Genomic DNA, 26,670 nt, shown 5'->3' on the forward strand with positions numbered 1-26,670 from the left:
ATAGGAATTACAACCTCTCTCGATCTACCAAGGAGAAAACAATGATAATTCTCTCTAGATAAAAAGGAGAAAACAACTCTCAAGAAACTCTCTAAAATCTCTCTAGTATTGGAAGAAAGCTAGAATGCTTTGGGATGATTTTGAAGCTAAATGAGCTAGGGTATTTATAGTTGAAACTTAAAGACTAATCTTATAAATACCCTAAATTACAATGACTAAAATTAATTATCTCATTACACAATTTCAACAAAAATTAGGTGCCTAATTTTTGACTTTGACAAAGCACCATTTGGTGCCTAATTTGGTGCCTAAATTATTTGACTTTTAGCAATCTCCTACTTGAAGATTTGATTGGAATAATCATATCTTCACACCATTCTTTCTACCTTGTACTTTCATGTTGCTTACGTTTCTGACAAGCCACAGGAGGATCGACACTAGGTAAATTTATCAGCATTGATTGCATTCGTCATGAAATCTGCTATGTTGTCTTTGGTATGGATCTTCTACATATCTACCGTTCCTTCTTCCACCTTTTCATGAATGAAATGGTACTGAACTCGTATGTGCTTTGTCCTTGAATGAAATGCTGGATTCCTTGCTAGATGCAAGGCGCTGTGACTGTCACAAAACAGAGAGACATACTCTTGATTGTGCCCAAGCTCCTCCAATATCATCTTCAACCAAATTGATTCTTTACTGGCTTGTGTAGCTACTACATATTATGCCTCTTTTGTGGACATAGCCACAACTGACTGCAATTTTGAAACCCAGCTTACAGCTCCACCAGCAATTTTGAACACATATCCTGTAGTAGATTTGCTTTTATCCAAATCTCCTGCATAGTCAGAATCTACATAACCATTGATTAGTAAGTTTGATCCTCCGTAACATAATGCAACATTTGAGGTCCCTTTGATGTATTTGAGGATCCTCTTTACAATATTCCAATGCTCTTTGCCTGGATTCGCCATGTACCGACTAACCACTCCCACTGCTTGTGCAATGTCTGGTCTTGTGCATATCATAGCGAACATTAAACTTCCCACTACTGATGCACACGGTACTCGAGACATCTTCATCCTCTTTTCTTCACTGCTAGGACTCATACTGGAGGATAATTTGAAGTTAATAGGAAGAGGGATAGAAATTGGCTTACAATCTTGCATGTTGAATCGTGACAAGATCTTCTTCAAGTAATTCTTTTGTGAAAGCCAAATCTTCCTATTACTTCTGTCTCGGTGAATTTGCATCCCTAGAATCTTATTTGCTGATCCCAAGTCCTTCATTTCAAATTCCCTAGCCAGTTGTGCCTTCAATTCTTCAATATAATCTTTGTTGGGTCCTGCAACCAACATGTCATCCACATACAACAGCAATATAACAAAATCGTTATCACCAGACCTCTTAAAATAAGCACAAGGGTCTGCATTAAGTCTGTTGTATCCAAGGCACATAATGAAGGAATCAAATCTCTTATACCAACACCTCGGAGCCTGCTTTAGACCGTACAGAGATTTGTTCAACCTGCAAACCAAGTTCTTCTTTTCTTTTTCTTCAAAACCTTCAGGCTGGGGCATGTAAATCTCTTCTTCAAGATTTCCATGAAGAAAAGTTGTTTTAACATCTAGCTGCTCTAGATGTAAGTTCAACGTAGCACACATTGCCAAAACTACTCGAACTGTTGTTAGTCGAAGCACAGGAGAAAATATTTCATTGAAATCAATACTTCTTTTTGAGCATATCCTTTGACCACCAGTCTTGCACGATACCTCTCAACTTGATCGTCACCATTTCGCTTAATTTTGAAGACTCATTTGTTACCAATTGGCTTCCTTCCTTGTGGTAGTGGCATAAGGTCCCATGTATTATTTTTATTAAGGGCTTCGATTTCTTCTTGCATCGTCATCATCCACAGTGAAGCATCTGAGCTGTTTATTGCCTCATGGTATGTTGATGGCTCATCGTCCTCTGTTAAAAGGTAGTATGCAATATTACCTTCTATAACATAATCTGAGTGCCAATTGGGACGTCTTCTCACACGATCTGATTGACGAGTTGTTGGAGCTTCAAAACTCTCTGGTTCTTGTTCATCATGTGCTGGTTCTGCTTCAGAAGAATCTCCTTCTTCAAACTCTTTTTCCACATGTATCTGAGTAGTCTCTGACTTTTCAGCACTATCATCGTCTTCTTTTCTTTAGTTTATCTTCTACAAAGATAACATCTCTACTAATGATCACTTTGCGGGCAGTGGGATCCCATAAGCGATACCCCTTTACTCCATCAGCATACCCCAAGAATTTGCATTTCCTAGATTTTGGATCCAACTTTGAAATTTCTTGGGAGTTGTACATCACGTACATTATACTTCCAAATATATGGAGGTTTGAATAATCAACTGGTTTTCCAGTCTACATCTCCATTGGTGTCTTCAGCTCTATTGCAGTTGATGGAGCTCGATTCACCAAATAATAGGCGGTATTGACTGCTTCTGCCCAAAATGATTTTTCTAGGCCTGCATCCCTCAACATTGCTCTTGTTCTTTCTAACCAGGTTCTGTTCATTCGCTCTGCCACTCTATTTTGTTGAGGAGTGTTCGCCACTGTGAACTGTCTTTTGATGCCTTCTTTCCTGCAAAAGTCATCAAATTCTTCGCTTGTGTATTCTCCTCCATTATCTGTTCTGAAACACTTGATCTTATTTCCAGAATCAAGTTCCACCCGCGCTTTGAAGTTTTTGAAAGTTGAAAACACGTTTGACTTCTTCTTAATAGGGTACACCCAACATCTCCTGGAGTAGTCATCAATAAATGAGACAAAGTATTTTGCTCACCTAGGGACGTTACTGGTGCTTGCCATACGTCAGAGTGAACTAATTCTAGAACACTTTTGCCTCTAGAATTTGATGTGTTGAATTTCAACCGGCGCTGCTTACTTGTTATGCAATGCTCACACAAAGGAAGTGATACATTTGTTAAGCCTGGAAGTAGCCTTTGCTCCACAATGACTTTCATTCCTTGTTCTGACATGTGTCCAAGTTTCTGATGCCATAGCATTGCTGAATCTGAACTACATGAGGCAACAGAGGCTTCTGCTTCTACCAAAGTCTCTCCCTTCAGCATGTACAAGTTTGCAGCTATTTTTTCGCCTTTCAGTACCACAAGCGCTCCACGGAACACTTTCATGATTTCTTTCCGTGTTTCAATCTTGCTTGCATTATTATCCAACAATCTGTAGGATAATAAATTTTTCTTTAGGCCTTTCACGTGCCGCACATCTCGAACAACTTTAATTGTTCCGTCATACATCTTCAATTTGATGGTTCCCACGCCAACGATCTCTAAGGCATGATCATTGCAACTATAAGCAGATCCTCCTGAGACAGGTTCATAATGATGAAACCATTCTCTTCTTGAGGTCATGTGATATGTTGCTCCCGAATCAATGAGCCATATATCTGCAAATCGTTTTCTTCCTTCCACGGTGGTTGACGCTTCACAGCATAGAGCATCTCCATCATCTGAAGTGTTTGCGGTATTGCCTTGTGGATTGGAGTTTTTATTTAGACTCCAATAATCCTTCTTGAAATGACCATTCTTTCCACAGTTGTAACACTTTAAATTCTTCTTGCTCCTCGACTTCGATCTACCATGTTTGTGACTGCTGCTTTGGCCACGTTCTGTTGATTTCCCTCTCATCGTTGTCAACGCTTCTGCTTGTTGCATATTTACTTGTCTGTCTTCCTTGTTCTTGCACCGATTTTCTTCTTGTAGAACAGCAGCTGCAACATCATCAAAGACTAGACTAGTGACATTACTGTTTGTCAAGTTGATGATGAGTTGATCATATGAATCCGGTAAACTTTGAAGTAGAAGTTCAACACGTTCTTGTTCTCCTATTTTACAACTTAAGGATGTAAGCTGAGAAAATAAAGTATTCAGTGTATTTAAGTGCTCCGTCACTGAAGTATATTCTGGCATACGGAGAGTGTACAATTTTCTCTTAAGGAAAATTTTATTGTGCAGCGATGTGGCCTCGTACAATTTGGTGAGATGGTCCCATATCTCCTTAGCTATCTTCTTCTCCTCGATGCTTGACAATACTTCATCTGCTAATGCTAGATGAAAGTTTGCCATAGCATTCCCGTCCATTTCGATCCATTTGTTGTCATCTGTGAAATCCACTGGCATTTTACTGATAGTTGCTAGACAACCGTCTTTCCTCAGGATGGCCTTCATCTTCAATTTCCACAATGAGAAATTTCTCCCATTGAATTTTTCAATATCAAATTTCGTTGCCATAGCTTCTATTATTGATAGCTCTCACTATTTCACTATCGTGAATAGTTCTTTAGAACCTCAAAGAATGGGTAATATCTTCTTATTTTCTTATGTTGGAGGATCCACCTTTTGGTGGCAACCACAAAGACAATAAGCAGATATTACACACTCAAATCTGGCTCTGATACCAATTGTTGCGGAAGACGGCTATCGGATAGAGCAAAATCGCAACTGATAATTTGAAAAAATAAAAATGAAGATAAAAGAGACACAAAATTTACGTGAAAACCCCCTAAAATTTAGGGTAAAAACCACGGGCAACGGTAGAAGAATTTCACTATGAGAAAATAGGAATTACAACCTCTCTCGATCTACCAAGGAGAAAACAATGATAATTCTCTCTAGATAAAAAGGAGAAAACAACTCTCAAGAAACTCTCTAAAATCTCTCTAGTATTGGAAGAAAGCTAGAATGCTTTGGGATGATTTTGAAGCTAAATGAGCTAGGGTATTTATAGTTGAAACTTAAGGATTAATCTTATAAATACCCTAAATTACAATGACTAAAATTAATTATCCCATTACCCAATTTCAACAAAAATTAGGTGCCTAATTTTTGACTTTGACAAAGCACCATTTGGTGCCTAATTTGGTTCCTAAATTATTTGACTTTTAACAGTTAAGGATTGAGAGAGGAAAAGGGAGAAGCAATGGAAGTAAAACCTGAAAGATAACAGAGGATGTTTAAGAGAGAAAAAGGCAGCATGAGAGACAAAAGCCCTTAAATACTGTTGTATGGATAGAGATACGTCGTTTGTAAGGCAACTTCGATGTTTTAGACAACCCTGGTAATGTTATACCCAATAATATAAAGAAAAAAGTATATAAGTATAAACTTACGATAGAAATATTACACCAAACTAAAAAAAAAGTATTCTTATTTTACGTCTTAAATTTGAGTAGTTGTGTTGCGTTTTACAAAATGGTTAAAAGAGTATTAATGTATATTACATTATAATCATTTAATGCTATTACAAAATTTAAAAAAATGAAAATAATTAAAATATCAAAATATAATACAATAATTAATGACACAATATTAGAATGAAGTGATCTCGCCATTTAAGCTTAATTAGGTGTGAGTATTCAATTAATTTAAATGAGAAAAATTTGCATATCATATTAGTATTTAAAGTTTATTTGAACTTTTTTTGAGTAAGTCGAGTTAAATTGAATATATTTGTTCAAATTTTTATTAAAATTTAATTATAATCATTTATAATATCATGATACCAATTGAGTTGACGAGTCGTATTTTATAATTCAAAGTTAATTTGAAGTTTTTTTTAGTCGAGTTTAAGAAATTTGAGTCGAGTTATTCGAGTTTCTATATTAATTTTATCTAACCATATAAGATATTTATTTCATATTCTTTTCACATTATAATGTTATTTAATATTATCAAATACAATCTAAAATTATAAAATATATTCATAATATTATATTTTAAAGAAAATATGTTGAGGGAAAAAATATTGATGAGAGTATAAAGGAGTTAAGAAACTAATATAAAGAAAGAATTTGCAAACAATTGCAATCAAAAGATCAAATTGAGTAAAATGCAAAGTTAAGGGACTAAATAAAAAAGAGAGTCCACTTTTAGTAAAAAAAAATCGAAGTTACATAGGTATTTTATAGTGGTATATGAGCATGTGGTTCAAATTTGGTGAAAACGAACTTAAAATACATGATGAATCGAAGAAATAAGGAAATTATGGAAAAAAAATGAGGGACTAAACTGAAAAATAGAAAAACTTGTTATCAAAAAGAGAAATTGAAAGTACATATGTATTCTAAAATGGTTTAGGAGCATGTGGTTCAAATTTTGTAAAAAAATTGACTTAAAATGAAGGAGAAATTGAAAGAATAATTAAATTAGGGACTAAATTGTAAAATTATCAAAATACTTAGTCAAATTTTTATTTTTCAAGTAACTCGAATTTTAAAAAATTCAACTCGAATCGAACTCAAAAACAAAATTGATAATTAGATTTGACTTGAATAACTCGAAATTGAAAAAAATCGATTTTTAAGTCGAGTCAAGTTTTGCTCACCCTATGTTGATAGACGAACATGTGATTCTAAATTGAAGCTATATAAGTATTCTATAATGGTCAAAGATTCAAATTTAGTAAAAATAGGCTTAAAACAAATGAGGAATTCAAGAAATAATGAAACTAGGAACCAAATCATAAGATAATTAAATTACTTGGTTAAATACCAATATAACATTATTTTAATTTCACTTTTTTATTATTTGAAATTTAAAAATCTAAACTCGACCTTAACTCAAAATCTAAACCAAAAATTGAATTGATTGGAATAAATCGAAATAAAAAAATCAACCCCAAAATTTTTAATTATTTCTAAACTCGACCCGAATACGATAAAAAGTTGGTAACCGAATATGACTCAGATGACTCGTAAAATAAATTAGGGGACCGATAGGAATTTAATTACAAGTTTTGTGATTAAGTGGTAAAGCAATCAATCCCAGGATCTATAAATTCAGATTTATCTCATTAAAGGTTAAATACCAAAGGTACTTGGATGAGAAATTATGAAAAATACTTAGGTTGGGTAAAATTATGAAAATACCCTTATGAGGTAAAATTACAAAAATATCCTTATGGGGTAAAATTATAAAAATACCCTTAAGTTGTAAAAATGGTATGTATTGATCATGAAAGTGGAATTACTCCAAGAATTTGTATTTCGACCCGATAAAATTTATGACGCACCTGTTAACTCCTAATTTATCCACAAAATATATTTTAATTAGTTTTAAACCTCAGAGAAAGCACAAGGCCTATAAACTTTGATTCCTGATTAAACACTTGAAGCCTAAGTTATTAGAAGTAATGCCACTGACAGAATTGAATGAAATGACGATAATACCCTTAAAGTGTAAAAAAGACTATGAATGACTTTGATAATGGAGATGACCTGAGAACTTATATTTTGATCCACTTGAATCTTGGAATCACTGATTAAATTCCTTATCTATTTGAGATGCCCCTGAAGTGTAAAATAATTCGAAGTACGTCCAAGCTCTGGAATAACTAAATACCCTCGGCTCTTAAATGAATAAATCAACCTTGAATACCAAAATGACTATATTATATGACCAAGTTGAACTGAATGGAAGTACTGTACGTATTCAAATTTGTGGAAACGACCGAATTACTCTGGAAAGTCCGAAGTGACCGAGATAAACTTGACTACTAAATAACCTAATTACCCTCAATGACCTAGGATTAAGTGAGTAACTTGGATAAGTCTGGAAACGCTGATGAACTTACATGATGTACCGTCTCTAAGGGTTATGAACCATGAATCAACCACATCGACATTTCTTGATATCGTTGCAATTCAGAAGTTAAATAAATACCATTGGAATTACATGTTCGTCTCCTTAAGATCCATTCAGCAAAGATTATGAAGATGATCAGTTTGACAAAAGTTGTCAGTATTAACAGGTATCACAGTGCTGGGAGTTATTCAGTTCGAGTTAACTCGATATCCTGATAAATCGACATGAATCTTAAATACCATGAATCATCGTTATTCCCTTATTGGATTAAATCACTCATAATTCACCAAGAACCAAATATCTAAAATGCCCTTGATTTGCCTGAATAATGGGAACACTCATGTTATGTCTAAATCTTAAATAATTCAGATGTAAACGATTCTGAATGCCTTCTTGACACTCAATTACCTACAAAAAAATATATGAATATTGTATGATCTTGATAAACCACTTCCTGAATGAATGATGAATTAGTTAGCTATCAAACCCCCTTTTATAGGGATCTTGATTTTAAAATCATATTAAATTGCAAAAGTTTCATGGTCCCCTACCTGATGAATACCAAGTATCTCCGAATAATATCTAGAACCTCGAGTGTGTTCCTTATGTGACATGTAAATATTTTACCTGTTTTAAATGTGATTTTTGAAATCATTTATTTACTAGCTTGTAAATTATTGTTACATGGTATATGTTCTCTGGTTACATATTTTTACTAGAAAATATAATAGTTTCTGATTTATGGATCATGGAATGTATTGGTTTATGAAATATAGTTATCTGAAATGTGTTATCTGGTTTCCTGTTTTGACTAGAAAATATGATTGTTCCTGATTTATGGATCATGAAATCTACTGGTTACTACTTGAACTATTTTATTGGGATATTATCTGGGTAGGTTGGAGTATTGAGGTTCTTCTCTGATCAAGCTGGTAAATCCTTACAGACCTAAGGTGACCTTTGGGTAGGCTTCGAGGCCCCGAGAAACTTTCTTGGGTAGGCTTTCATGCCCCAAGGCACTTTCTTGGGTTAATCATGTGACTACATATGGTATATGGGTGGAGGGCAGTTATATGGTTTATTTTATTATCACGTTTACTAGATTTTACTGTTTATTGTTAAATCTGTATGGGTAGGATTCTAGAGCATGGAGGTTCAACTTAGATCAAGCTGGTAAATCATTACGGACCTAAGGGGACCCTTGGGTAGGCCCATAGGCCCCAAGGAATTCCCTTAGGGTGGCTCATTTGCTGTGTGCTTAGGGTAACACCTTAATGATGCAGTTATGGGGAACTACATAAAGATGTCCGGTTAGAGGGTTCTACTATGGTTTTAAAAATAAGTTTTAAACTATTAATATTTTAAAAAGATTTGTATTTTTTCACTGATTTTGGTTAGAACACACTAAACATCCTATTCCGATCTCCTAAAAACTTGGTACTCTGAATGTTTCCTATGAACTAAAATCTTTTTTGGCTTTTACTAGATGAAATATCAGTGGAACCTCAGCTCATTACAAAAACCTGCAGACGGTTGAGTCAATAAGGAAAATTTATGACGTTCCTTTAATCTGCATGTCCTTTAGCATCACTTGGTAGTTCTGTATTACTGAGTTTCCCAAAGCTCACTCTTTTACTCACCATTTCAGTTTAAAAAAATTATACCCGGTTCAGCTATCGACATCAGTAAAGGAGTTCCACCGGCGTTGCTTGAGAAGTACGGTGCATGTGATTGGGGGCATGTTGGTTGTATTCTGTTTTTATATCAGAGTATGAAATTTGTATGATTTTAATCATATTTATAACATATAAATGATTTTTCTGAATTTGTATTATTTATAAATTGGTTTATGATTTTACGCGTTTTAACATAAATTTTAAATTTTCCCGGATTTTTATCGTGGGTCGCTCCAGTAGTCATAATGTGACACTCCGGATCGGATCGGGTCACCCGCATCGGTCTATGGGCATTACAAATTCAATAAATTTAACACTCGTATTTTAAAATCTTATCAATTTAGTACTTATTCTTCTCTCAAGTTTGTTTTTCATCGTTCATCATCGTCTCTACTTGCGTATCCTCGTCAACACTAGAGCACTTCATTTGAAATCAATAATTAATCTGATACACAAATTTATAAATTTAAAGATATTTGTAGTTAATTTTGTAATGTTATATCTTCGATTAGTATCTATATTAAGATCAAATACTCATTAAAATCTATTTACAAATAGTTTAAAACCTTCAAATTTTAATTGTTGCTACTAGATAATTTTCTTAAAAAATTCAGATTTTCATATTATTATATAATTTTCTTAGTAACTTTATCTTTTTAATGATTTTCCCTTTTATTTTAAAATAAAGATATAATTAAAATTTGAAGTTATTGAAATTATACTATCAAAAAGTTTTCTTGAATTTTTTGTAAGTGTATTTTCATGTAAAAGTTGTATAATTTTTACAATAATTTAAAAAAATTCTTAATTACAAATTTACTAATTGTTTAAAAATTATTAGTATGATCTATAATTTTCATTCTTATTTAAAACATGGCACATATATTATTTTTACATAATGAAATAGAAACATACATGAAACAATGACATATATACATTTATAATATTAATATTTAATATTCTTTTTTATATTTAATTCATGAGATGTCCCCAAAATATGACCTTCATTCAAAATTGGTCTATAAACTTTAAAGCATTCTACATTAATTCCTAAACTATGAAGCCATTCTAAATTGGTATTTAAACTTTAAAACAGTCTATATCAGTCCTCCAACTCTCAATATCATTTCATTTTGATCTTTGATTATCATTTTGTTAACTATATTAGTCTTTAAAGTCATGAGAATTGAATCCGTGATTTTGTTTTCGACTAATCTATTTTTGAAGGTCTTAGGAATTGAGCACGTGACCTAAAAAAATTAATATGTTTTTAAAGGTCATGCGAGTTTTTTTAGAAGGTCACAAGTTCGATTCTCATGACCTTCAAAAATAAATTAATTTTTAACTAGTATAGTTAATGACATGTTAATGAAAGGATCAAAATGGGATAATATTTATAGATTGAGGGTTGATATAGAATGTTTTAAAGTTTAAAGGCCAATTTAGATTCATAGTTTGGTAATTAACATAAAGTATTTTAAAGTTTAGAAACTAATTTAGATTGGGAGTCATAATTTCGGAACGACTTGTGCAATTAACTCTTATTTTTAGTACTTTTTAGTATATGATTCATTTATATAATGAATTCTAAACTTATTTTTAATTAGTCAATGTTGATTTTAATTTTTTGTATTCTTATATTTCACGTGTATATGATTTGATGAATTTATATATTATCAATTATTGATGTTATTACATATTTTATAAATTTTGTTTACTTTTTGTGAGATTTTAATTCATTTAAATAATTTTAGAAAAAATATGAATGGGTAAATTTATTGAAGTATTTTAAATTGGGATCAAATTGATAGAATGTATAAATTTTAAGGACAATTTTTTTATTAAACTGGACTAGTTAACTATTTCATTTAATATTTAACGGCCCAATGAACTGCTTGTAGCAATTTTTTAATTGAATGACTAAATTATGTTTTTTAGAAAAAACATGATCATCTTGTAACTTAACTAATAATTGAGTGACATAGAATGTAGTTTATCTGTTTTAAAAGTGATAAACAACTTTTAATCATTGAATTTAACAACTTTTTTCTTATTTGGGCCACAAGTTGTTATGTCCACATTATCCCTTAAACTTGGTAACTTTATCATTTATAGTCATTTTGATGACATGGCACTCTAAGATTATGACAAGTGGGATAATCTCAAACTGTTATATAATTAAATGATCAAAGATCCAAATTCAGTTACTAATGTGAACCAAAAAAGATTGGGGATCAAGTTGAAAAAAGTTGATAAGTTTATGGGACTAAAATTTAATTTATCACATTTTAAGATAAGAAAGCGTAAAGTTTCATATAAGTAGCGATTAAGAGAATTTTTTTTGGATTTTCAATGACATGATGTCAAAATTTACCCTTAGGGTGTGTTTGGTTCACAGAATGTAAGATTATCAGTAGGAATAGGATTACCGGCGGAAATAAGATTATTGAGAATGTTTTATTTTGTGTTTTGTTGGTTTTGTAGGAATGTAAGATTACAGTGTTTGGTTAAAAGAATAAAAGATTATTGGAATTTGTATTTTACCAAATTGTCCTTATTATATATTTATTTTTTTAACAAGTTGAATTCTACTATAATATTACTACAATTAATTTATATATTTTCTTTAAAAAATTAAATTCATAAAATTTATATAATTTATTTTACAAAATTGAAAAGATAAATAGGTTTAATTAAAGGGTAAAATTTTATTTTAACCCCTGAACTTCATTTAAAATTCTAATTATGGAATATTTTGTAAATCTAAAATAGTTTAAGGATAAATTTATAATTTAACATTCGTAGATTTTTCTTTTCAACGACAGAAGAAGAATATTTTTGAAATAAAAATTTTTTAAGGCCATTTTAGTCCAAAATATCAGTAATCCAACAATAACTAAGGAAATGGAGATAATCACACTCCGGATTATATACCCCAAAAAACCACTGTTGGTAATAAAAGATTACCAGGGGCTGGAAATGTTGGCCAACCAAACGGGGGAATGACATTCTATTCCCCAGGTAATAAGATATAACATGAACCAAACACCCCCTTAATGTTTGAGATAATAATGGCTTTGGTCTATATTTTTTTAAGTATTATAGTTTCAACATTTTATTTTTGGTTAATATGATATTTTTTAGATGAAAACTGTTAGTTGATAATTTTCATCTAAAAAATATTATTTTTATTGAAATTAAAATATCGAAAGTTAAAATATTTTATAATTATAAGTTAAAATGACTATTCCACCATACGTTAGGGATGACTTTGACACTACATTTTCAATTAAGATAATCTCATAAATGTAATAAGAAATAAAAAAGTTATGAATATTAAAATTTGAAATAAAATATATCAGGATATCATCCCAACATAAAATTTCATGGATTGTGATTTTTAATTTTTTTTATATAATTTAATTCTTTTATTATATTCGTCACACCAATTTTTTAAAGTATTATGAGATTATCCAATGACTCAACTACTTGTTAATTTTTTAATTATTTTGTGAGTAATTAGGCTATCTAATCTAGTAGCGCATTTTAAAATTATTTTGTAGTTATTATAATAATATATACATTCTATTTATCTACTACAGTGGGGACATCAGCATTCCCTTTCAATGAAGAAACCCAATAATTATAAGACACGTGTAAAGTTTGGCCTCGTTTAGGAATTCCATTTTTCAATTCTATTTGGCACATAAAGTCCCACGTACGGCCACAATAAAAAAATGATTAAGAAACTGCCACGTGGTCGCTTGTTATGGATTTTGCTAAACCAAACTCTTTAAGTAGGATTAATAAAAATTTGACTTAAATATGTATTTGATTCTTTTTTATATAAAAAAATTTAGTCATCATTTTTAATTATGAATTAATTGGACTCCTATTTTAAGAAAGTTAATGAATTAAATCCGTCTAATTACATTATTGTTGATCATAATAATTATCAATAAATTTACGAACGTTGCGACAATATTGATTGGTTGAAATTTATTGATTTATTATTAAAAGTACTAATAATTAGATAATAAAAAATCTTAAAAATTAGGGAAATTATAAAAATAATAAAATAATTCAAATTATATAATATTTTATAAAATATAAAAACTTTAAAAGAACCTTTAAAAAATCTAAAAATTGTAAACTTTTAATTTAACTGATTTTATTTAATCTAAAACATAAAACGATTAGAAGATGTTTTAAAACATTTATGTGAAATTGAATTTTAACAATTTAACTTTATAATATATAACAAGATTTTTTTATAAAAAAAACCAACTAAAATATTTTATTAATCAAATAAAACATCTTCAATAACGTCTAGTTATATGTATACAAGACAAATACATTCATGACTATCATAAGTAAAATATAACGGTAAGCGATCAATGATAGTTTGATGAGTAAGAACGTGAACATTTGTAGCAACAACATACATAGACGGATCATTTTGACATCTCAAAGCGCCAAACATAGAGGAGTAAAACCATGAGAATATCCAAAGCGAACGAATGAAAAATGAACTCTCCTTTAACCCCCGTCCTATCCAACACATATATTAAATTATGGTTTTCCTTGATATATTACACTCAAATAAAATAAAAAAGGTTCAAATATCAAATTGACCATTGTAATTTTGATGAATATTTAAAATATTTTCCTTGATTTATAGGCGAAAGATTTAATATAGAAATAAAATCATAATTTTACTTTTTTATTGTATATTACGTGTAACCCCTAGACCCGACCTGGACGTTATGCCCAAATCTAGGCGGTCACATATCGCATTCAGAAATTCTTTTCATATTTAAAACAACGTTAAAATCCATATAACAATATAATATGAAATTTATCCATAATAATGATTCATACGATAAACATATATGTGTGTGTGTGAAAACCGTATAAAACATTTACAAAACAAAAACAAATATATCAAGATGGTAGCAAAACACGTGTCACCAAAGTATAACAAAGGCATATAGAGATATACAATAGTACAAAAGTAGGAGCAGTCGATCCTCCTGATGCCAAGTCTGGTATTATCTGAAAATGTTAAAATTTCTGGGATGAGCTAAAAAACTCAGTGTGTTCCTTACGGTGTATAAAAATATACAAATAAAATATTTCAGTAAAATCAGTTTATCTAATATGTTTTAAAAACATGAACACTACCCCGTCCAATCACCAGAATGTGTAGGTTCTCTAGAACCATACACCTACCTGTACACCCAGTAAGGGCTTACCCTGTGCAGAAAGTAGAGGAGTCTGCGGCAAGGTCTTATTCTATGTACAAAATAGAGGAGCCTGCAGTAAGGTCTTATCCTGTGCACAAAGCAGAGGAGCATGCAGTAAAGATTTACCCTGAGCACATAAGCTGAGGAGCCTGCGGTAAGGACTTACCCTGAGCACAAAGCCGAGGAGCATGTGGAAAGAGGTAAACAGGGCCAGTTTTGGGCCTGTGTGGGCTGCCCAACCGCACATGGCCCAATTTTTGTAAGGGCCTCCAAATTGTTTTAAATCTTTTGTATATATATATATGTGTATTTAGGATGTTTGGCCCAAGGATTTTCAAGTCCAAGCCCTATTTTACTGTTATGTCACAGGGTCACCAAATTTTAAAATATTAGTGAACTTCTTTATATATCTAATATTTTAGTTTTAAAATGCCTATTTTACTGTTATGGCATAGGGCCACCAAAATTTACAAGACGGCCCTGGTGGTAAGGTCTTACAAGTCATAGACTATGCCTCAGATACTTCCTCTAATAAAACCCCCAATGACAGAAATAACATGTATGTAGTCGAATGAAAACGATAGTTTAATCCATTAAAACATAAAAATATTTCATTTTCAGAAATCATATACGAAAATACGGTAATCAAGAGATCTTATCAGAAATATATAGTAAATCATATATCAGATAAACCGCATTCAGAAAATCAAGTATTGTGTTTTAAAAATATTCGGTATTATCAGAAATCTCAAACAGTTCATACAAATAGTTGAAAACAGTAATGTAATACCAACATAAAACACACTTGTATCGTCTGAATAGTCTGATAGAAAAGCCTACTACTAAGTCTGTCGATCACGATCAGCGGTAGCGCTAGATCCTACGAATTGGAAAATTCATATCGGAATCCTAATATGAAAAATATTAACATTTATTTAAATAATTTACGGAAACCTACGCGTAACTCTCGTAGAACGCGGATCGAGCAGGTCTGAAGAACGGGAAACACCATATCTAATTAACACTCGGTCGGGTGAAACACGAGTATCTTCATAAAAATATATTCTCGAATCAATTCCATAATCAGATCCTAAAAAAATTAAACAAAAATGTTAAAAACACTAATCATTTTAGGATTTACGGTCTCAATTCGGGGATTTTGAGTCATAATTTGGCAAAACGAACTTCGGAATCGGACTCAGGACGTCGAAAAACATAAAATTTTGACTTTTTGGTCAAAGTCAACAATCAACGGTTCATGTTGGACCGGGTCGGGTCGAACACGGGTCGGGACAGATCGACCTATTTCTAAGCAGCCCACCAGACAGTGGACTTTCCCCACGCGCAGGGGCGGCGTATGTGGGGCTTTACAGGGTCGAAAAAATTCCTTAAAAAATTCTAATTGCTTTTCAAGGGGTTTTGAGATACTTATCAAGCTCAGTTCACAACGGTGAACGACAGAGAGCTTGATTTCAAAACGTTGGAAAATTTATCTTCCCCAACCCCTCACACGCCGACGACAATGGAGACAAGAAGGACACCGGTGGACTCGGGACGACGCAAGAAACACGGTGGTGTGGGAGGTGTCGAAAACGGTACAATGATCGAAGACGAAATGACGATCAAAGATTTCTTTCTAAAAGAGGAAAATTTTGGAGAGAGAGAAAAAATTTGAATTTTTATTCTAGGTTATATAAACCCTAAAAAAGAAAATGATAAAATCACACTATAGATCCTCCAACTTTTGATAATTTTTGAATTTGGATACAAATTTAATTAAAATTTCACTTTGGTCTCTAAATTAAATCAAAAATTCAATATAGTCCTCAAAAAATTTTTAAAAGAATTTTAGACTCTATTTTGGTTGTGGCATTACGAAGTTAAATTATTAAAATTGTACAATTTCACATAAACAAGTTTCAGTACGGCATCTTTTTATTGTTTTTAACTTATCATGATTTTTTAAATAAAAGATCAGTTAATTATAATTATAATTAAAAAATTGTTTTATTTTTTATCCAACAGGAGAAACCAATTGTTAATTTAAGATAGATAATAATAACAAGAATAATTGATTTGAACTGTAGTGTCGCATTTATTTTCTTATCATTAAGACAAAAATAAAATATTAGGATTTGAATTATAACTATATTAATTTTATAAAAAGTATTTTATTCATTGACAATCAATGCTTAGAAGCTCTACAAATAGGATTGAGGGGTTATACATGGAAGGTAGTGGTAGGGTGTAGATAAAAAAATTGAAACTGTATATAAATACTTTTAGAATTAAAATATGACAAAATTTATGATACTTAAATAGTGAAAATTTTATTTTTATTTAAAGTTTTAGATTTTAGAATTTAAATTAAACATTCGTTGATTCGTTTAAGTGGTTAAAGAAAGTATTGTTTTTCTTTGAGGTCCTAGATTCGAGCAACTGCATCTCTAGAGTGTGTACGTTGTCAAAAATTAAGAAATATTATGAACATAAATTACCTTGTAACCATCTAAACTATTAAAAAATTAAAATTTAGATGTGGAATTTTAGAATTTAATATGTAAGATATAAGGTTTTAGATTTTAAGATTTGAGATTAAATAAAGATGAACAATTTATTTTATTGTAAGATATTCTATTTAAATCATTAATATTTTATTTAGGGTTTTTTTTAGTTTTTTCCCCCTTTTTTTAATCGTCGTTAATTTTTTTCTTCATCTTTGTGATCGACGATAATACTAGTTTTGATGTTGGTCGTCGACTGTTGATATTCATTATTTTCCTTTATTTTATTATAACATATCTTTGCTTTTTTCTTGTTTTTATTTTTTAGTAACTCTACTTTTATAGCACATTTTTTTGTCGTTTTACCTTTTGTTTTCATTTATAATTTTTCTCATGCAAGGATGGAGCAAGGGGGCAGTTAGATACGTAATTTGTGTTCGTAAATAATTTTTCACGTCAAACGCTCTGATTTACGGTTTGTCGGTTGCCTTTCGATAACTTAATCCCTTTTGTTGTTCATTTGTTGATACAGTCAGGTTCATGTCTACTCTTTGTTCAAATTTATTTGATTAGATTTTGTAACATTTTTCTTATATGATCATTGTGTGATCTTAAAGGGCTAATTTTTTTATTAATAATTATAGAAAAATGTCATTATTATAAAAAAACTGATTTCTTTTATATAAAAAAATTCTATTGATAATCTAACAACTACATTTTCTATAAATAATGTTTATGGGTAATTATTCTATATATTTTCCGTTAAATAAAAAATTACACAAGTGGATTTCATATACTACAATACTTCTTATAAAAATGATAATAAAAATATGTGACAACATCCAAAATTTATTTGTGGATTTTTATTTCATTGGACCTTTGTAGAATAATAAACTAATATTTTAAAAATATTGTACCTAAATTTATAATTTTAGTAATATTCATATTATTCACGACACTGAGCATCTAAAATAGGAGAAAACTAATGGTAGATTTTAAAATCCGATTACGAAAGGAATGGACCCATTATCTAGCTAATTTCGATAATTACAATTTAGTAGTTTAAATATTCAAATTTTATAATTCAGTATTTGATTTAAGGATTGAGTTTATATATCTTTTTCAATGAAGATTTGAATCTTCCATTTAACCAATAAAAAACCCTCAAATATTCAATAAAAATTATAATATTGTTAGAAGAGACAAATTGACGAGATTTGGCGATCTATGTTTCCCATATTTAGTAAATATATTGGTTTTCAAAAAAGCACATATAATTGTGGATATTTTATTTAATTTTACTAGGCCTTGAGACTATATTTGTTTACATATAATCTCATACTTATGTGTCTTATCAAACGTGTCCACGTTCTATGAAATATTTTTTAATAGTATATAATGATTATAATGTAGTATTTATCCAAAATTCTTGTAATCATTTGATAACGCACACACACCCTGCATACACAATTTAGGTTATGAAAGCATTATTTGTGTAAAGTGGAAGGATTTACATAACCGAGACAGAACCAAAGAAGAGAAATAAACACACTTGCACAAGAAAGCTATACATGAAAAAAGAAGTGATATATATTTTCCTTTTATTAGATTAGGTGAATATAAAATGGCATCTATTATAAATATTTTCAATCATTTAATAATAGAAACACATTTATCTACTATAGACGTCGTGTTCAAACTTAAAATTTTAGAAGATAACAATAACCCTTTAATTACGGAACCCATATAGTTCGTGTAGAAAGTGATATATTTAAACAACTTAATCATACCGAAAAGACAAGCACATGCTAATATACTGCTTGCTAATTTCGCATTGTCGTTGAAGACTCAAATTCTGAAGCGGGTTCATCGTCTGCATCGAAAGAAGCGATGCAAACGGCACCGTGACCAGGGCCAAAAGCCTTGATATGATCTTTCAAAGACCTTTTGTGCTTGAAGTCCGACCCACAAATGCAATACCAAATCTTACCGCAGTTCTTCTCATGGGTTCTCCAGTCTCCTTTCAGAGCAAAAGCCTTATCGCACTTCATGCACATGAAGGGCTTGATTCCATGTTTCCTTTTGTAGTGAGTTTGGAGAGTTCTGAAATCTTTGAGGGCTCTGGCTCTTGGCCGGTGATCGATGTTGTGCTTACAGCCCGGTGCACAGAGTTCAACTTATCACTAAAGAAAACAACATTCTCTTTTACTACTTGATCGATTCAATTTGACAAATTGTTATGCATAACTAATTAAATTATTTTTATTACTTATAAACGTGTCCTATCATAATCAATATCATCACACAATATCTATATACGATGATACTCTAACCTGGACAATAGACGTATCATATTAAGTATAAAAATAATTATTTGTATAACATAGCATATTAAGTATCTGTATAGACATATGAAAGCATAGTATTGTAAGCATCATTTTACACAATCAGGTATATATTCATTGGACATTTTAGAGTAATTCAGATTAGTTTATCTCAATTTAGAACATTTTGGAGTAATTTAGCCCAATAGTTACCTAATATCTAAACAGATATATTTTTGACTAAATTTAAAATATATGTTCAGTGATCACTGTAGAATATTTTTGTAACTCCAAAATATTTTTAAAAAAATGGATTTCATATTTTTTTTTTCTAATTTAAGCCTTCAACTTTTTATTTTATTTAATTTGATATTCTATTTAGAACTTTTTTTTTGTAAATTTCCTTTTCCTATGAATTCATTGACTCTCTTATAATCCATCAATATTTTCCCTCAATCCTCTATTTAAAAAATAATAGCATAAATATAATATATAAGTTTAGATGTTATTTGATTTATTAAATAATTTAACAAATATTGCTTATCGATGTGAAAAAGAGTATGGAATATTATTTTTATATATCACATATGGTTAGAGAGAGTCGTTTAAATTAGAATCAATCAGCATCATAATGTTATAAATAACTAAATTTAAATTTAAACAAAATCTTGCATAAATATATATTTTTTTCGATTCGATTCAGCTTGAAATTATTTTTCCCGAGGCCAATTTATATTTAGAAAGTCGATGGTTCCACCTGCAAATATTAGGTTAAGTAACTGTTGGTCCCTCCGATGAGAAAAACGATATATATGTTATAGCGAATGTTTTACAAGTTTCTCAAAATATGGATATGTAGTGATTTCTAAAAGATAAAGTATTAGAATGATCCATTTTCGGTTTAATCTTAATTATGTTAATCATCGATTCTGAAAAAGTTATATTTTGATACATTATTGTTTTATTATATTTTAATTATTTACGTTATTGTTGATTACATTTTAGTTGTTAAGTCATTAACTCGGGTTAGTTTGATGATGTAGTATGTTAATGAAAGAGATAACTTTTTAATTTGACCCTAAACTTTAAATAAAATGTTAATTTTACGCATAAATTTGATCAAAGCCTCCTAATGTTGTCTTCTACTCACCACTGTCACCACCAGCTATCGTCGGCTGTCGTTAATGATGACCTTTGCACCCTCAAATTTTTAGTTCATTCCATTTTTATCTCCTGAATGTGAATCTAGTGTATATTTTACTGAAAAATGCTATGAACACAATAAACTTAGCTTAGAACCATTTGACTTCTTTTAAAATTAAATCATAATAATAAAATTATTAGTAGTAGTCCTTAAAAAATAAAGACACCAAAAATTTAAATCTATATCATAATCAATCAAATTCATATATATATATATATATATATATATATATTTTGGTTTATAATATTGTCATGTTATATTTTTTTTTGTTATACTTATAATATTAATAATAAATTTTAAAAATCAAATGATCAAAAGTAAACAAAACTTAAACATATCTAAATAATAATTCAATCCACAATTTTGTACTTGTGTATTCGAGAATCTAACAGTAGGAACTAGGGCTGTAAATGAGACGAGACAGATCGCGAGCTACTCGAGATTGACTCGATCAAAGCTCGATAAATACTCGGATCGATTGGACTCGACTCGAGCTCGAGCTCGACTCGAGTTCTTAACGAGCAAAAAAACGAGCTACTCGATATTCGACTCGAAAAGTTCGTGAGCAGCTCGAAAATATAATATATTAAGATTTTATTTTTTTAGAAATAAATTATTAATAATATTAATATTTATGTATTGATTTTTTTATTAAAAAAAAATATAGTAAGATTTCTTGTATTTAAGGTTCATGTTCGAGTTTGAGTTTAAGGCTTCAATCGAGTTAAGTTTAATAAATTTTTTTTTCATTTCGAGCCTTTTTGAGATGCTCACGAGCTTCAGTTTAGGATTTCGAGTTCAAGTCGAGCTTGAAAATTTTAAGCTCGCGAGTTTTCGAGTCGAGTCGAGCTTAGCAATACTCGAGCTCGACTCGACTTGTTTACACCCCTAGTAGGAACACTAATGTTGCCGTAAACCTGCTCTTAAGCAGTATTTTGAATGCGACTCCAACCTTATGATTGTTCTTTGTTTTTCTCATTCTCACAATATTTTAGAGTTTAGGGTTTAGGGTTTATACAAGATATTAAGTATGTGGCTTGTAATATATGTACCCGGTCACAGTTGAAATATAGCCTGAATTTAAAGTTTGTATTGTAGTTCTCGTAGACCCATAAATATCCAATCAATTTCCATCCAACTTCAGAACAAAAATTTCCTTCAAAAGAAGAAGAAGAAGAAGAAAAGTTCAAGATCATTCCATTATCATTACTATGAGTCTATGGCCATTTATTCACTCAAATGGGTCAACAAATAAAAATAATAAAAAAATCCTTCGTCCGATGACAAATATGTTAAAACATATAAAATAAGACAGAAATATAATAACGAATAAGAGCCTTGGTTTTAGAAAAACTAGGGTTCCAAAAACAATGGGCAAAAGAAAATTAAGAGAAGCTCCAAACCCGTGGGCTATAGCATCCACATGCATGTACTGCATATGCAATCCTTTTGGCATGGACCCAAAGTATGGGTTTTAGGAAGATTGCATAAATTTCTTTTTATCCATTCTGGAACATGGACAACTTATCTGCTTTCACTAACAAAACCTTACCTTGTTTTGTCTCTCTTTTCTTCAATCATTTCCATTATATATATATATATATATCAGTTTCAATCTCATCATTTCATCCCCATGGGGAGATAGCAGTGCCTATCTAATGACAGACAAATATGCAAAAACACTGCTTCGAAATTCAAACTTTTGTGTGCCCTTCATTTCAAATAAGACTGCTATGGTTTTAAATAATTTTTAAATTTTTAAAGTGATATTATAAATTAGGTTAGAATTCACTTACACAATGTAAAAGTTTTACATAGATTTAAGACCGTTGGACGAGTGAAAATAGAAGGCTGATATTGACTCGTTTTTTGCTTTTAGTGAATATATTCTCTTTTCCAAAAGTTAATCTGAGAAATCTATTTTCACTCATCCAATGATCCTAAATCCGTGTAAAACTAAAAGAATTTTACATAAGTGGATCATTTCCTTTATAAATTTGTAATGTGTTTTATATGTAATAATATTATAGTTTTAATTAAGTTGATGTCATGAATTAAGAGAATATAACTCATTTAAGAAAAAAACCTAAAAACCTCGTTTATTTGTTTTTGAAATTTTAAATTCCTCTCGAGTACAATTATTATAATCTCATCTTGCTGGAGAATATTTTGTTTTTATTTACCGTGCGTCAAACGGTTATATTTTTTATTAAAAAAATTATATGTGTGTCAAATAATTTTTTTAAAAAAATTTGCTTCATTATGTGCATTAATGGATGGATAATTATGTCATAAGGTAATATTTTTTTCACACACGTTTTAATTTATTAATATATATAATGTATTTTCAATTTAAATTGACTTTTAATTACTAGTTTAATTGTAATATATTGTATTTTTTTTCAAACAACATATTTTTTTTATTGCAATCTAATTTTATTTCGATAAATCCAAGTCGTGAACAACTATGATATAAACAGTCAGACATATTATTATTATTATTATTATTATTATTATTATTATTATTTTGGATTCTATCCAATACAGAGTCGTGCATGTGCTTGGGGAGATGCTATGACTCGTTGAAGATTTTGTAGTCTACAAAGATCAGATAAAATAATTATAAAACTTATTAAAATATTAATAAACCTGACATTATCTTTGTGTTTGTCAAGAAACATCATTTTCCCCACAAAATGGATGCATAAACACTATACCGAATAATTTGGTCTCTGTCTCATTTAATTTGGTTAATTGAAACTTTGAGTTACCCACAAATTTATTATTTTCCCCCAAAATAAATAAAAAATATTTATTTTTCTTTTAGACTATTGAGAGGTCTATGCTGTTCAAATTAAATCGTGAGAAGATAAATAAAGTTAAAAACAGAGACGGAATCAAAATTAAATATTTACAGGGATCGAAATATTAGATTATTTAAGAAAAATATAAAGATTTATTAGGTATTTAAAAAAACATAAAGACTTATTAGGTATTTAACAAGCGACCTTAGTTATTTAGGGGATTGTTGTTATCTTTGAGGTCACGAGTTCAAGCACTGCATATGTAAGGGTATAAGCTTTAATTGTCGAATAATTGAAAGTCATTGTATATATATTACCTTGTATTCACGTTAAATTTATAATAAATAACTCAAAATGCACATTGTGTTCAGTCTCGAAGTTTGAATTATCAAAAATATTATTTGGAAGCACCACTTGCAATCTTTTTGTTTTTTTAATTATTTTTTCCATAGTTAACGTAAAATATATTTACTAATTGCAAGCACTAAATCGTTCTCAACCAGAGGAGGAAAGAATCCCTAAAATATTTCAATTTTTTTTTAAAAAATAGAAAGTAAAAATTAGACACTATCAAATGAAGATGATATAATTAATTATATTTTAAGTGGATTATTAATCTCTAATAATATATCTGAAATATATTACTTAATCTTATAATTTCACTTACAATTATTTTCCTTAAAATTTATGGTATTATGTTAGGAAAAAAACCTACATTATTCGCTTGGTAATAGTGTAGTATTGTCACTTGTAATACACAATTAATTTGGTTTGTTTACTTTAATTTATCATCTATATTATATTAGAAATACACGTAATACGTATAAAAATATTATCACAAACCGATAAAGAGACTTTAGTGGTTAAAGAAAAATGTTGTTCTTTATATTAAATTCGAACAACCACATATGCATGGTATGTATATATTATCAATAATTAAGAAGAATTCTGAATAAATATTAACTTATAATCATCTTAAATTATTCAAAAGAAATATTATCACACAGTTAATTGTTATAGATTTTTATCAGATTTAATATAATTTATTTTCTAAATAGTTTTAATTAAAGACCCAAAAAATTAAAGCTTGCCTATTTTTTATTATAATTTTTTCAAGAGACTTTTTTTTCTTGAATATTTGAAGGACCTTATCCAAAATTTGAACTGTATTATTGGAAATAAAACATCTCCATTTAATTTCTCTTAAGAGAACAATTTCATTATCCTCAAATTTTCAAAATTAATTGATAATCAGACAATAATGAAAGTTGGTGGCAGCTCTCCAAAATGTTTTCTTTATATATTTTCTCAAACCAAAAGAACAGATTGGATAACCTTAAATCCAAATCATCTTGACCCCACATTGCTCTCTTTCATTATATAGTCCCAACTACAAGCCCTTCTTCTCGTCCTTTTTTAACTTTGAAGCTTTCTCTCTCTCTATTCAACCATCTATCTTTTCAGTAAAAAATAACACATTTTTTTTGTTCAAAATCTTCACTTTTGATTGATTTGAAAAACTGGGTAATGGCTTGTTCATTGAAGTGTGGTTCATATTTTTCTGGGTTCACAAGTTCCAAGGCTTCAACATCAAAAAAGTTTCCTCCTTTAAGTTTTGATTTTTTGGGGAAACCACTAGCTGTCCCAGATCAGAAGATAGGCTCAAGAAACTGCAGCACCAAAAGGGAAAACAAATTCTCTGTTCAAGTATGTCAAAAATATTTCCTTTTTCATTTGGATTTCAAAGGGCTTTTTTTTTGTTTCATCATTGGAACTGATGTTTAAGAGCAATTGATTTTTCCAGGCTGAAACAGCATGTGTGAGTCGAAGTATGAGATGGTGGGAAAAGAATCTTAAACCCAACATGGTGAAGATCCACTCTGCCGAAGAACTTGTTTGTTCTTTACAAAATGCTGGTGATCGATTGGTCATTATCGTCTTCTATTCACCCGGTTGTGGTGGCTGCAAAGCCCTCCATCCTAAGGTATATTTCGCCGCTACAGTATGTATGTATGTATGTATGATCCAAAAGTTACTTGTTTGTAAGATTTGTTGATGTGGGCTTATGTTGAAAGGTTATTAGTAGGACTAATTTGTTTTATAAATGTGAGCTTCAATGAAACTGTGAAGAACATGAAAATTTGTTTCAATTTCTTCAGTTTCAATCACTTTTGTTGATTGTTGGCTTATCTTGTAACAGATCTGTCAACTGGCCGAACAAAATCCGAACTCGATTTTCTTCGAAGTTAACTACGAGGAACTGAAGAACATGTGCCACTGTCTCAATATTCATGTCTTGCCGTTCTTTAGGTTCTATAGAGGTGCCGAAGGCCGACTATGCAGCTTCAGCTGCACTATTGCTACCGTAAGTTTTTGTCGATCAGGATAGTTAATTTCTTCGATAGTAATGTCGACATATAGATGATGTTCGATTCGGATTGTATTTGCAGATCAAAAAATTGAAAAATGCATTGGCAAAGCATGGATATAATCGATGCAGCCTCGGCCCTGCGAAAGGTTTGGATGAGTCTGAGCTAATGAAATTAGCCTCAGCCGGCGAATTATCACTAAGCAGTTTACAATTACCTTCCTTGAAGGAAGAAGCAATGCAGGATTTGGTGATGATGAGAAGCATGGAACTGTCTGGTTTGTTTGACAAAGCCGATAACAATCGGACAAAGGTCGAAAAAGAATGTGCTCTGCTATAGGTTTCGAGTTCGACACTTACACCCGAGTCCGAGTAATATTGTTATTGGAAGTGGATAGGGCCATTTTTTTATGTTGGAAGTTGTTTTTGTACATATTTGTCATTAGCTGGGTTTTCCATAAGCAGGCTCATGGTTTTTTGTTTCAGTTGAACTGCAAATGCTATTGATTTCTTGGAACGACAATGAATTATTATCAAGGAATTGCTATAACTTTATCTGCAATTTTGTTTACTGAAATTGTGATTCATCAATGACATGAAAAAGGAAAATGGGTTTGAAAATTTTCTATATGCTGGGGTGGTTGAGGCCAAGCTGGAGCATTATGTATTGTGCTGTTTCTTGAAGAAGAGAAACTAAACCAATTATTAGGGTTCTAATCATTGAGATGGCCAGCCCAGACAAATTGACTATTTTTGTTAGCTGTGGGGCAAATTTGGACGAGATTATTGCAAATTTTTAAATACATTTATCGATCCTTATGTAAAAGTTGGCTTCCTCGCCCATATAGAGGTGAGAAAAATTATTACTAGGGAATTTAAACGGATAGTCCCTT

The 26,670-nt window shown here is 30.5% G+C and overlaps 1 protein-coding gene and 1 long non-coding RNA gene across 2 annotated transcripts; both read left to right on the forward strand.

Moving 5' to 3' along the window:
* The first annotated feature begins 18,562 nt into the window (after positions 1-18,562).
* On the forward strand, positions 18,563-18,867 carry LOC120174485. Its single transcript, XR_005521176.1, has 2 exons — positions 18,563-18,660; positions 18,837-18,867. It is a non-coding gene; the product is annotated as an uncharacterized LOC120174485 (long non-coding RNA).
* A 5,941-nt stretch (positions 18,868-24,808) lies between these two features.
* Positions 24,809-26,324, forward strand: LOC120174455 (thioredoxin-like 1-2, chloroplastic). The gene is made up of 4 exons (XM_039181296.1): positions 24,809-25,116; positions 25,214-25,393; positions 25,610-25,774; positions 25,860-26,324. The coding sequence occupies exons 1-4, from the start codon at positions 24,937-24,939 to the stop codon at positions 26,115-26,117; spliced, it is 783 nt and encodes a 260-aa protein (XP_039037227.1). The 5' UTR covers positions 24,809-24,936; the 3' UTR covers positions 26,118-26,324.
* The last annotated feature ends 346 nt before the right edge of the window (positions 26,325-26,670 follow it).

The sequence above is a fragment of the Hibiscus syriacus genome, unplaced genomic scaffold (genome assembly GCF_006381635.1).
Source record: "Hibiscus syriacus cultivar Baekdansim isolate YM2019G1 unplaced genomic scaffold, ASM638163v2 tig00112107_pilon, whole genome shotgun sequence".
Taxonomy (NCBI): domain Eukaryota; kingdom Viridiplantae; phylum Streptophyta; class Magnoliopsida; order Malvales; family Malvaceae; genus Hibiscus; species Hibiscus syriacus.